The sequence below is a fragment of the Gracilinanus agilis genome, chromosome 1 (assembly GCF_016433145.1).
Source record: "Gracilinanus agilis isolate LMUSP501 chromosome 1, AgileGrace, whole genome shotgun sequence".
In the NCBI taxonomy this organism is placed as follows: Eukaryota; Metazoa; Chordata; class Mammalia; order Didelphimorphia; family Didelphidae; genus Gracilinanus; species Gracilinanus agilis.
In genome coordinates this window covers 391,121,910-391,133,716 of record NC_058130.1, presented here as the reverse complement: position 1 = coordinate 391,133,716, position 11,807 = coordinate 391,121,910, and the positions used below count along the sequence as shown (strand labels likewise).

At 39.2% G+C, this 11,807-nt stretch overlaps 1 protein-coding gene across 1 annotated transcript; it reads left to right on the top strand.

The window, feature by feature from the left end:
- Positions 1 to 896: 896 nt before the first annotated feature.
- On the top strand, positions 897 to 9,941 carry ST8SIA3 (ST8 alpha-N-acetyl-neuraminide alpha-2,8-sialyltransferase 3). The gene is made up of 4 exons (XM_044657802.1): positions 897 to 1,219; positions 2,873 to 2,995; positions 5,671 to 6,228; positions 9,659 to 9,941. The coding sequence occupies exons 1-4, from the start codon at positions 1,041 to 1,043 to the stop codon at positions 9,939 to 9,941; spliced, it is 1,143 nt and encodes a 380-aa protein (XP_044513737.1). The 5' UTR covers positions 897 to 1,040.
- The last annotated feature ends 1,866 nt before the right edge of the window (positions 9,942 to 11,807 follow it).

The window sequence follows — 11,807 nt, the reverse complement described above, 5'->3', positions numbered from 1 at the left end:
CCCTTAAGTAAAAGGAAAAGTTCACTAACTTTACTATTTTACCACTATTTTATGTTCTAAGGTGCTGAATGTTTGTTTCTGTTAATGGGGAGGGGAACACCAGTTATTTGGCCAGTGGGAGAGTTGGCTGAAGCTAGCCCACACCATAGAGGGGACAGGATAGGCTCTGGCTAGGCACTTTGGTGGGGGCAGAATAACAGTAGTAGTTGGCTGTCCACTTTTCCGGGGCTGGGGGCATGGGTTACTGGGTGGTGTGTGGGTGATTTGCTCTTGGTGGATACAGAAGCTTTTAAGTGCATGCCTCACTAATACTATTCTCATTACATATATGGGAAGAGCACAGCTGGTGTTTATCCTCAGAGGCAGCAAATCCTGTTATTTATCTCTCTATTCTGCGATTTATTTATAAAGTTATGAATGGTCCATTAAACTAAGTTTGGGTGTCTGTCTCCCCACATTCATCCTCCTTCTAGCTTTATCCAGCCTGGTCGTGAACAGCCCAGTGCTGTGGACTGATGCATTTTTTCCTTAATTCCTCTCTCTTAGCCCCCTCCTTTTCCCTTCCTCGCCATCCGCCCCCCCCCCAAGGTTATTTGGGAGATTAGAGTTCATTAATTAAATCCTGTGCCTAGATCGAACTGTAACATTATTCCAATCACATTTATCTTGCATCCGCGGAGAGGGATGGCAGCCCCACTGGAAACGCGCGGTGTAGAATGAGCAGGCAGCGGAGAGGAGACGTAGAACGCAGCCAGCTGCCATTTCGACACCGCAGCTCCAGCCTTCCATTTTATTTTTAATTCTTCATTGTCCTGGCTCTCCCTTTCCTTGGGGGTTCGGATTCTCTGTCTACCCACCCCCATCCTTTCGCTATTCCCCCAGCTCAGAGCCCTCCCCCCCAATCACGCAACACACACACACACACACACACACACACACGCACCCCCACGCTCGCCACCGCCGCCCCCCCTTCCCCAAGCAGCCGTTTGCAACTCAATGGACCGATTTCTTGGGTTTCACTGACTCACGCCTTCCCCAAGATGAGAAATTGCAAAATGGCCCGGGTGGTTAGTGCACTGGGGCTGGTCATGCTCAGCGTCGCCTTGCTGATTTTATCTCTGATCAGCTATGTGTCCTTGAAAAAGGATAACATCTTCACCACTCCCAAGTACGCCAGCCCGAGGGTGCCCCGAATGTATATGTTCCACGCGGGATTTAGGTAAGTGTGGCCATTTATTTTTCTCACTCTCTTTCCTCTGGTTTATTTATTATTTTATGGTTGGGGAATTGGGAAAGGGAAGGTTTGGAGCTTGGTGGTGGCGGGGAACATAACATGAGCAAGGTATTTTGGCATCTCAGAGACACTTTCGCCTAGATAACTGCGTGATCATCATCGCTGTTTATTATTTACGGGGGTGGGGGAACCTACCCCGAACTCCTGGCCAAATCGATCTGATTGCCTTTCTCTGAGTTTTAAGTAGCCATGTCCCCTTCCCTCTCCCCGAAATAGGATGGTGGTGATGAGGGAATGAGAATTGCTGCGAGGGAACGAGGGTTGCTACTTGGAAGGGAAAGAGATGATTATGTGTGCCTTGTGAGAGCATTCTCCCTACCCCTGGTCTGCAGGGTTCGACATGGCTGTGGTGACGGTCAGTCCAGGGGCGATTAAATGGCGCAGGCGCTTTGCTTATCCCCCTCTCCTTTACTCCCCCGCCTCCCTACAGAAATTATGGAGGGGTTTGTTCGAAGGGCTCCCTTAGGGTTTCTTCTCTCTACCCTTCCTCTGTTAGAAAACCCCCTTCGGGACTACAACCCAAAGTCCTGCAGTCCTTCTTCCTTCCCATCACCTCCCAGTAAGCAGCCCACAGGCTGGAAATAGACATCCCCAACCCCAGATACCCAGTCCAAGTCAGTAGGGACAGGACCTGCTCCTTAGCTCTTTAGCTTAGCTCCTTCCTTATCCAACAGTTTTTGCTTTTCCTAGGTATTCTGGCGACTCACACCTCCGCTCTCAGACCCCTCATTTTTTCGTGTGTGTGTGTGTGTGTGTGTGTGTGTGTGTGTGTGTGTGTGTGTGGTGGGGGAGGGGTGATCTTGCACAGTAAACAGGCCCTGTAGATAATTTGGGGGAGGGGGATGAAGGGAACAAAATCCTGTGGCCAGAACCTGGCCATTAGATGTAGATGTTGCGCCTGAGGGAAAGCTTTGCCCAATGCCCTCAACCCATAAGATTCCCAGACCTGGATTAGGCGCTAGGAAACCTTTCCCGCCCAATCCCTCAAGTAGCTCAGGGCTGCTCCCAGACCTCCACAGAGTCTGTGGAAGTTGAGGATATGGGCCTCTTTTGTGAAGGAGTCAGGAAATAGTGAGTTAAACCAGAAACAGATTCGAGATGGAAGAGGTTAAGGAAGGGGACCACCCTTTGCCCCCTCCCCCATCTGCACTCTCCTCTGCCTTTCCCTTCCAAAAACAATTAAGTCAGGCCCTGGAGTGTTGAAGTTGTTTGGATTTCTGCCTGGTTTTGTGGGCTGTCGCCTGTCCGTGGTGCTGACTCCTTGAGTTACACTGGCTAGGTGCATGCTTTATATTTAGTTGCTTCCTTCAGCCCGGTCCCCCGTTCTCTATGCTTGACGGCCATTTTATGATTTTCCCAGTAGCAACGAGGATATTAAGGGTGTGTTTGTTTTTACTCATATTATCTTTTTTTAAAAATTAAACTAAAGAAAGTCAAAGGAGAGGGGACTGTGACAAGAGTAAGGAGGAGACTTTTTAGCTCGGTGTCGATTGGATCAGCTCCGTTGAACTTTAATGGCCTTCTGGCTCTAATAGCAGAGGCTGATTATTTTGCTTATGTACTCATGATTCTTTCCAGGTCACAATTTGCACTGAAGTTTCTAGACCCATCATTTGTACCCATTACGAATTCTCTGACCCAGGAACTTCAGGAGAAACCTTCTAAGTGGACATTTAACCGGACAGCTTTTTTACAGCAAAGGTAGGATAGGAGGAAAGCACAAAAGTACAAAAAGAAGTGTTTCTGAATACAAGAGTTTGAAACAATCATTTCCCCTGCTGTTAGGACACGTGTAGTGTTTTTCCTTGGCCTGTACAAAGTAACAACTTATAATTAACACGAATACTGTGTGTGCCCTCATAAACTGAAAACAATGGCATCAGAATGCTAAACAGAGGAAAGGGGCTTTATAATTTACACCAAATTCAATGAAATGTTATTTTAAATATTCTCTTTCTAATATGACCTTACATTAAAATCACAGCTTAAGATCAAAGTACTAACGAAATAGCATCTAAACAATCAAAAACTCCAAACAATATTTTAGTCATAAGGTATGACATCCAAAGTAGTTCCAAGACAAATTTGAGGGTAGGAGAATCCCACATTAAATTCATAAAATAACATTTATTGTCTTGCTGAAATGTAATTTACATTACATGTATTGTTTAAAATGAAAAGATAATTTTTCTGATTCACCACATAAAATTAGCAAGTAAAACTAACAAATATATGTGTATACATATATACACTTGTATGTTCATGTATATATGTACTATGCATGTATGCCATCTGATTTCCTTTAAAAATTAGACCCTTGTAGCTTTTAACATATGGGAAAGTGAATTCTGGGTTATTCTTATTAGTGATACCTTACATCAGTCATCTCATACTTATTGAAGAAATAATCAAGAGAAAGATTGCAGAATTTATTTAAAATCATTTATTCAAGATAGAACTTAAATCTTCAGTACTTCTAGCCTTCCTAAGCTGAGCTGCATCTTTAATGAGATTATTATACTGCCAAATGGAATGTGAGCCATCTAGTGTGCTCATTAGGGGTGTGGAGACTTGTTTTCACAAAGCCTTAAATCTAGGAAACAGTGAATAATGTTTATAGCACCTACACAGCTCGGGCATGTATTTTTAACATATTGACCAGAACAATATTCCATCAGAAACAATATAGGAGATTCAATTAAACTCCTCAGTGACATCATGCATTGTCCTAAACTAAAGCATCAACCTGGGTTACTGTGATCTTAAAAACTCAATACATAGATATTGAATAATAAAATATATTCTGTAACAAAAATTCCTCCACAAACCAGAGATGAGTTTCTATCCAATGTTTTTGGCTAATAACCCAGAAAACTTTAATGGGAGGTACTAATTTTCAGCTAGCTAGGTTCTATACCAATTACTCATCATATTTCTGATGTAATACAAGTGTTCTCTCCATGTGATTTTTAAGCTTAAAAAAATATCTTTTTCTGTAAAAACTGTCATAGAAATCCATTACTTAAGTAGATAACATAAAAATGAACAAATAACAGAATATCTTTTCCCTTTGCCTTTGTGAAATTACTTTGAGAAGCACTAGGTTCTGGATCACATATTTCCCCTTATACAGATTTATAATTTGATAAATATAATAAAGCTAACATAATCAAATGAAGTGCCTAGAGATGTTTTCTATAGCATCTATTTTCACTTCTGTTCTTAAAATTAGTAACAGTAGGGATTCAAAGCAATTGAGTATTGGGGTTTTTTCTCATTTTATTTTTCAGTTAACAAGCATTTATTTTCTCTACCTTTAACTCTTGCACTTAAAAGAAAAACAAAATCCTTTTAACAAGTATGCATAAAGCAGGTTGAATTTCCACATTGTCCATGTTCATGTCATTGTGCATCTTGAATCTATCTATTCTCTTTCAGAATGTGGGTAGTGTGGATTATCACCAGACCATTGTAATTATGGTTCGTCACTGCATTAATCAGAGATCTCAAGTCTTTTAAATGTGTTCGTTGACTGGATATTTGTGTGGATATGACCATAAAGTAACAGGTTACTTGACTTTCTTAAGTACTTTGAATGATTGAGCAGTAGAGGATTTTTTCCTCAAAAATCATCATAAAAGCCAAATATTTAACCTATTTTCCCATTATATAATAATTATTTTTTCTGAATTTCAATTTTCTTCAGATAAGTTTTGTTTCTATAAATCAAAGAACAATATTCCCTAATTCTCTCTTTCATTATTCAGAAGTTCCTGATGAGATTATCATCTCATTTTCATTAAATATTCAACTATTCCCTCTGCTATTACCATTTTAATATTTCAATAACATATAATACTGTACTGAGGCTCTCAGATATTTGGCACTATTTTAGAAAAAAAGGAGTAGGTAATTGATATGCCTTGTACACTGATATCCAATAGCAAAAAAGCAGTCCCATGTAACAAAGACCGGGTTCCCAACTTAAATGAGTAACATGATTACCCAATGACAGATAGTAGCTATATCCTACTGGTTATTTTCTGGCACAGATTGGGCCTGGGTCATCTTTTCATTATCTATGTCCTCAATATCAAGTAGAGAAAAGGTATACAATAACAGTAGTTAGCATATTGTTTGCCCCAAATTTTATCATTGAGAAGGGAAGCCTCAGTTAGAACACTGGACCCAAAGACTAACACAATCCTATAATATGATGCTGGTGTCTTTCCAAAGACTGTGATAGCAATCAATAGTTTTTTTCCCATTGGTTTGAGATTCTTATTTTCTGAATGAAACAGTAGCTTAAAAGAAATAAGATTGAAAAATCAATTGTTTTGAATGGGATATGTATAATGAATTTCTTTTTATTTTAGGAAAGAGATTCTTCAACATGTCGATGTAATAAAAAATTTTTCTTTGACCAAGAATAGTGTTCGGATTGGACAGCTGATGCACTATGACTATTCCAGCCATAAATACGTTTTCTCTATTAGCAATAACTTCCGATCACTGCTTCCAGATGTGTCACCCATTGTGAATAAGCATTATAATATTTGTACTGTGGTTGGAAATAGTGGGATCCTGACAGGGAGCCAGTGTGGACAAGAAATAGATAAATCTGATTTTGTTTTCCGTTGCAATTTTGCCCCCACCGAGGCATTCCAAAAAGATGTTGGAAGGAAAACCAACCTTACCACCTTCAATCCTAGCATCCTGGAAAAGTATTACAACAATCTTTTGACCATTCAGGATCGTAACAACTTTTTCCTCAGTTTAAAAAAACTTGATGGGGCAATCCTCTGGATCCCTGCATTTTTCTTCCATACTTCAACAACTGTCACCAGGACGCTAGTTGATTTCTTTGTCGAGCACAGAGGTCAGTTAAAGGTCCAATTGGCTTGGCCTGGAAATATAATGCAGCATGTCAACAGGTGTGTATATTTTCCTGCATCTAATCCATCTTTTATTCAGATAGCAAATTAATCATTTGATCTATTGGGGAAGGGCCATTCATAATTAGCCATGGATAGCTTACACAAATGGTTGTTTGATTAACTTGTAATTATTGAAATCATTTTAGCTCATCCCCAACTTTGAGCCACTAAGCACCAATGGACAGATTGGTGACTTATTTCCATCGCCTTTCTCTACTCAATCCCTTTTCATTCTCAAAAGCCTTAAGATTGATAAAAAAAAAAATCCTAAATTTAAGGAACAGGAAGCCTCTTCCTCCGAAAATCTTTTTTTTATAAATGACAGTCAAGGGGCAGCTGGGTAGCTCAGTGGATTGAGAACCAGGCCTAGAGATGGGAGGTCCTGGGTTCAAGTCTGGCCTCAGACACTTCCCAGCTGTGTGACCCTGGGCAAGTCACTTGACTCCCATTGCCCACCCTTACCACTCTTCTGCCTTGGAGCCAATACACAGTATTGGCTCCAAGACAGAAGGTAAGGGTTTAAAAAAATGGCAGTCAATTCAACGTGTCAAAATACATGTTTTGAATGTATTTCTCCATTTTATCCAGTTAGTTGGGTGTGGCATCGACAAAGTGTGGGTGAAGCAAAAAATCCTGGAGAACCTATAAATTTTATAATTAACTTCAATATAATTGAGAGTTAGATTTAAACACAGGCAAAGAATGTATTGCTGACCCTCTTCTAACTCCACACTGCTTCTCCCATTAATGCCAAGGATGAAAAACTTTGTCTAAGTCAACATTCTCCAGGTACTGTTCCTAAATGAGAATAACTTATATGTGAACCCTTGTAGAAGAGAAGCCATAGTTTTGGTTTTAATGAATATTTGAATAATCATTTCATGTAGCTTCTCAATCTCTTTCCAAGATTTCTACCTGCATTCACAAATACCTACACCTTATAAGCTATATGAGTAAGCCTAATAGGAATAAGGTGTTGATTAATTCATTAAACATAATCCATTTTCAAGTCATTTACTATACTAGTGCCAGAAGCACTAGATTTGGAAAGGTCGATGTTTTGTAATAACATTGTCTTTATATTAACTAGAGAGAAAAAATATTAAGAGGTAAACCAACTAATTCTCTATTGAACTAAATAAATGAAAACATCCAAAGTGGTTATGAAGAACTACATGAATATATCTTCCTTTCCTAGGCAGAAGGATTTTGTTCATTCTAAATTACCTAAAAAATTGCCTCAATTTTCTGCTTGTCCTTCTTAATTGACTTGTAAATGTCTAATGTCCTACTTAAATATAACAGTTCATTCACATTGTGAGGCAGAATAGGAGATTAAGAGAAAAGGGACACTGAACATTTCAGTCCGCACAAAAGATACCCTACCTCTGGTACCCTGAGAGTTTTTTAATTGAGGGTACACTTAGCTGTCAGAGTCTAGCTCTCGTTAGCTTCAATGACCTCAGTGAAAGATGGAAAGCAAATCAAGGTCTTTAGTTGTAGTTATTAATATTTATGTAAAATCTTTGATTCTAAGATGGAAATAAAAGGGTAAATCTTCTGACACCATAGGTAGTATGTAAAACATCTCAAGGACTCAGGAACTCCAACAGAAAGACTATGTTATATTCTGGCTGAATTCTCTATAAGGTGTTTTAATGTAGTCCCATAGTAGCCCGGTCATCCCCAAAGTAAACACACTGATTTGACAAAATAGAATTTTGTCCACTGTAAATTCAAATTCACAAATAAAATGAGTACAAGAGTCACAGCCTAAAATTTAAAAATACAACTGAGGAATGAAATAGACGTAATTTAGCATTTTCCCTAAATTTAGAGGAATGTTGGTAAGCAGTATTTGCATCCTTGTTTATTAATGGCAACTGCTACTGGTCAGAAGATTTCCTGCTCCTGTCCATAACCACCACTTTCACAAATATTTCTTGGCTTGTCCAAACAATCTGGAAACAATAGCCAGGAGCCAGAATCTTTCTAGAACCAAGAGATTTAATGCATACATGTATGTATGTGTGCATACATATACATGTTTACACACATAAGCTTATTACAGTATGTAAATGTATATAGAAATATGTGCTTGTGTGTGTGTGTATTCCCATGTTACAGCAGAGAGTCAGGTGGCAAAGTGACAGGAGTCCTGCCAGCTTTCTGTCAAGTTTCAGCTACTATGAAGAATACATGAGAAGGAACTAACTAGACTCATCGAACGTAAGAAAATGCTAGAATGACCCTTTTGTATTAGGAGCACATGCATCCTTAGAGATGGATAATGTTCTATTCATTCATTCATTCATTCATCTATTCAACAACATTTTATTAAGTGCCTACTAGGTGAAAAGCATGGGGATGAGGGGATATAGGAGAAGAAGTCTGGAGTAAAAGTCAGGAAGACCTAGGCTTCAATTTTGCCTCTGACACTTAATCTTTGTGTAAGCTTGGGAATGTTACTTGACCTTTATGTTCTCCAAGTAACTCCCTGGGACTTGGCTTCTAACTCATATTGCTAGCTATCGATGAGTTGCCTTCAGAATTCATATTGAGCTCTGTCTCCTGCACGAGACCTTTCCTAATCCACCCCTTGCCCAGTTGCTAGTGCTCTCACTATAAAAATTTCCTTGTATTTTAAAATATATTTTTTCTATAGATGTATGTGCATACATGCCTCATTGGATAGAATGCAAGCTTCTTGAGAACAGGAACCATTTTATTTTCATCTTTTTATAATGCCTGGCACAGAACAGACACCAAAGACTTGTGGATGAACTGATTGCTCAGCACTGGTGGAGAGAGTGACTATGCCTGTAGTACCTCACCATGACAATATCAAATATTTGATAATAACAACAACAACAAGCATTTGTATGATGCTTTTAAAGTCCCAAAGGCACTTTATATTTGTTCTCAGTTGATCTCACAATAACCCTGTGAGATAGATTTTTATTCTGATCCCTGTTTTATGGCTAAGAAAAAACGAGGACAAAAGAGGTCATGTGACTTTGCCCTGGGGTTACACAAATAGTTAGTGTCTAAGGTCTTCCTGACTTGAAGCCTAGCACTCTATCCACCACACTACCTCATTGCTTCAGATATGGGCAAAACACTGTGTTAGGCATTACTGGCTTGCCATAGTGCTCTGCACATAGCAAGCAGTTAATAAAGGAAATGTAAAAAAGATGTTTATTTGCCTTCTCATCCACTAAGTCATAGAAGTCATTCTTTTGAAAGATCCTACGACATGGGATCTTAAAACACTTCCAGGACAGAAAACTTCATATTCTAATATGAATAGCCGACCTTCCACTCTCTGAAATCCACCTGTCATCTAACGAAGCTGAGGTATATTGGCCTGTCACGTTGAGACTTAAAGCCTCCATCTCTAAATCTGCATGTGCTTATTATTCTACAGGTACTGGAAAAACAAACGGTTGACACCCAAACGACTGAGCACAGGTATTCTTATGTACACCCTTGCATCTGCAATGTGTGAAGAGATCCACTTGTATGGATTTTGGCCATTTGGATTTGACCCCAACACTCGGGAAGATCTTCCTTACCATTACTATGACAAAAAAGGAACCAAATTTACGACCAAGTGGCAGGAATCCCACCAACTTCCTGCTGAGTTTCAGCTATTATACAGAATGCATGAGGAGGGACTGACCAAACTGACTCTGTCACATTGTGCCTAAGAACTTCAAACTCAAAGTGCCAAATGATTGTTTTAAAAGTGCCCCAAACCAAATTGAATATTCTTCAAAAGTAGAGCCCTTTTAGGGCCATATGTTTACTAAAACTATTTTCCACAGCTTAAAAAGTCAAGATGTTCTCTATTGCCCTGCCCACTGGTCTGCAAGGATCTTAGCACATTTAGCAAGACCAACAAAAACTACACTTTTTTGAGCTGTAAGAACCTTTAAGGAATTGATGAAAGAAATTTTGCATTTATAGCTATGCTATTAAATATATGTTTTAAAGTATTTTCATATTGATATTTTAGCAGCAGAGAAACTGCTATCCATTTGGAGCATTCCATGCTAAGTAGAACTAGAGATGGTGCTTTCCTGAGCTCTGTTCAGCCTCTAGGCAGAGCTGAGACAAGGCACCTAAGGAGAGATTTGAAAATGACTCCCCTCATTCCTTCACTGGAGAATTACAGCCCTCCACCCCCATTCTCCATCTTATTGTGTACCAAGAACTTGGAACCACCAGGGTAATACATGGGATTACTTTACACAAAATAAACACCTGCATATCATGGAGAGCAGAGTTTTCTGTGATTCCAGGTATATGCATATATAAAAACTGATATAAAACAATTTACCTTTGTGCCCCTCCCTTCCCTTTATGTTCCCCCCTCAATGGGCCCCTTTCCTACCAAGATCCACAATTTCTAGTGCTAATTTAAGGGAGATCTCTGTTTAACATTATGTTCAGACTCTTTAAATTGGTAATAGAAAAAAAAAACAAACTGATTTTCATAGCCTACCTAATTCCCTCTCTCTTTGCTGTGTGGGATTTTCCTTTGCTTATTTAATTGCCTTTTCCACTGTGGGTTGTATGTTTGCTTGATGCATTCATGACATTGAGTAACTTTGATGCTTCCATCCAATTTCTTTTCAAACTGAATAAATTATAATACATTTATGTTACTTTATTTTTCTACAGAAAACTCTTACTAGAAGCTCACGACCTGGATTCCACTGCAGGTCAAATCACTCTCAAACTGAACTGGCATACAGCATGTCTCTCACTATTTAGTACACAGGAAACTAAAGTCATGAGTGGCTTTTTGTACATGGTTGGCCACTAGCATAATGTCAATCAATTCCTTAAGGAAGGGTCCAAGAGCATTTAAATGTGGGCTCCATTCATTTTAAGCCAAACTGGATAGTGGTTCTGAGAGGTTCTCAGAACATAGTCACAGTTGTATTTGGAATTTAGGCCACCTTAGAAATACAAGATTATTTATTAGCACACAATTGGTCCAATGACCAATTCAACCTAAACTGCTTTGTCACAGGAACTGCCTTCCTCAGAGGCAAGAAGGCCATTCGGATGATGTTGTCTAGAACAATAGAGCCTTTTGGGATTGTCTGATGCCTCTCCCAAGGCCATCTCAGGCCTGGGTCCTGAATATGCAGTGTTCAAACTAATGTCAGTTCTATGTACTCTAGTTGACATGGCTATCATCTCATAGGTGACTGTTTTGTCCCAAGAGAAGTATGAATTCCTGGTCTTTCTTTTCCAAGAGATGTGTGAGTTCTGAGTCTTATACTCCTCTTTCCAATAGATCCAAATCATATCTATTATAGCTATAATTTATTAATTTTCCAGGAAGAAAAGCAATTGAGTAATTCAGGCAATCCCAGGATCTTGGACAAAATTATCTTTCTGTGTAATGCTGTATAAACTCTACCATGGATTTGACCCTCCAATTTTTTCATTATTTCAAACTGAGGCATAAAAATCATCATCACTCTCGATCACTGGCTTCTATCTGAATGGATCTTAGTCCTTTGAGTCTGAGCAGCAATCTGGTCAAGTGGAAGTTAAAT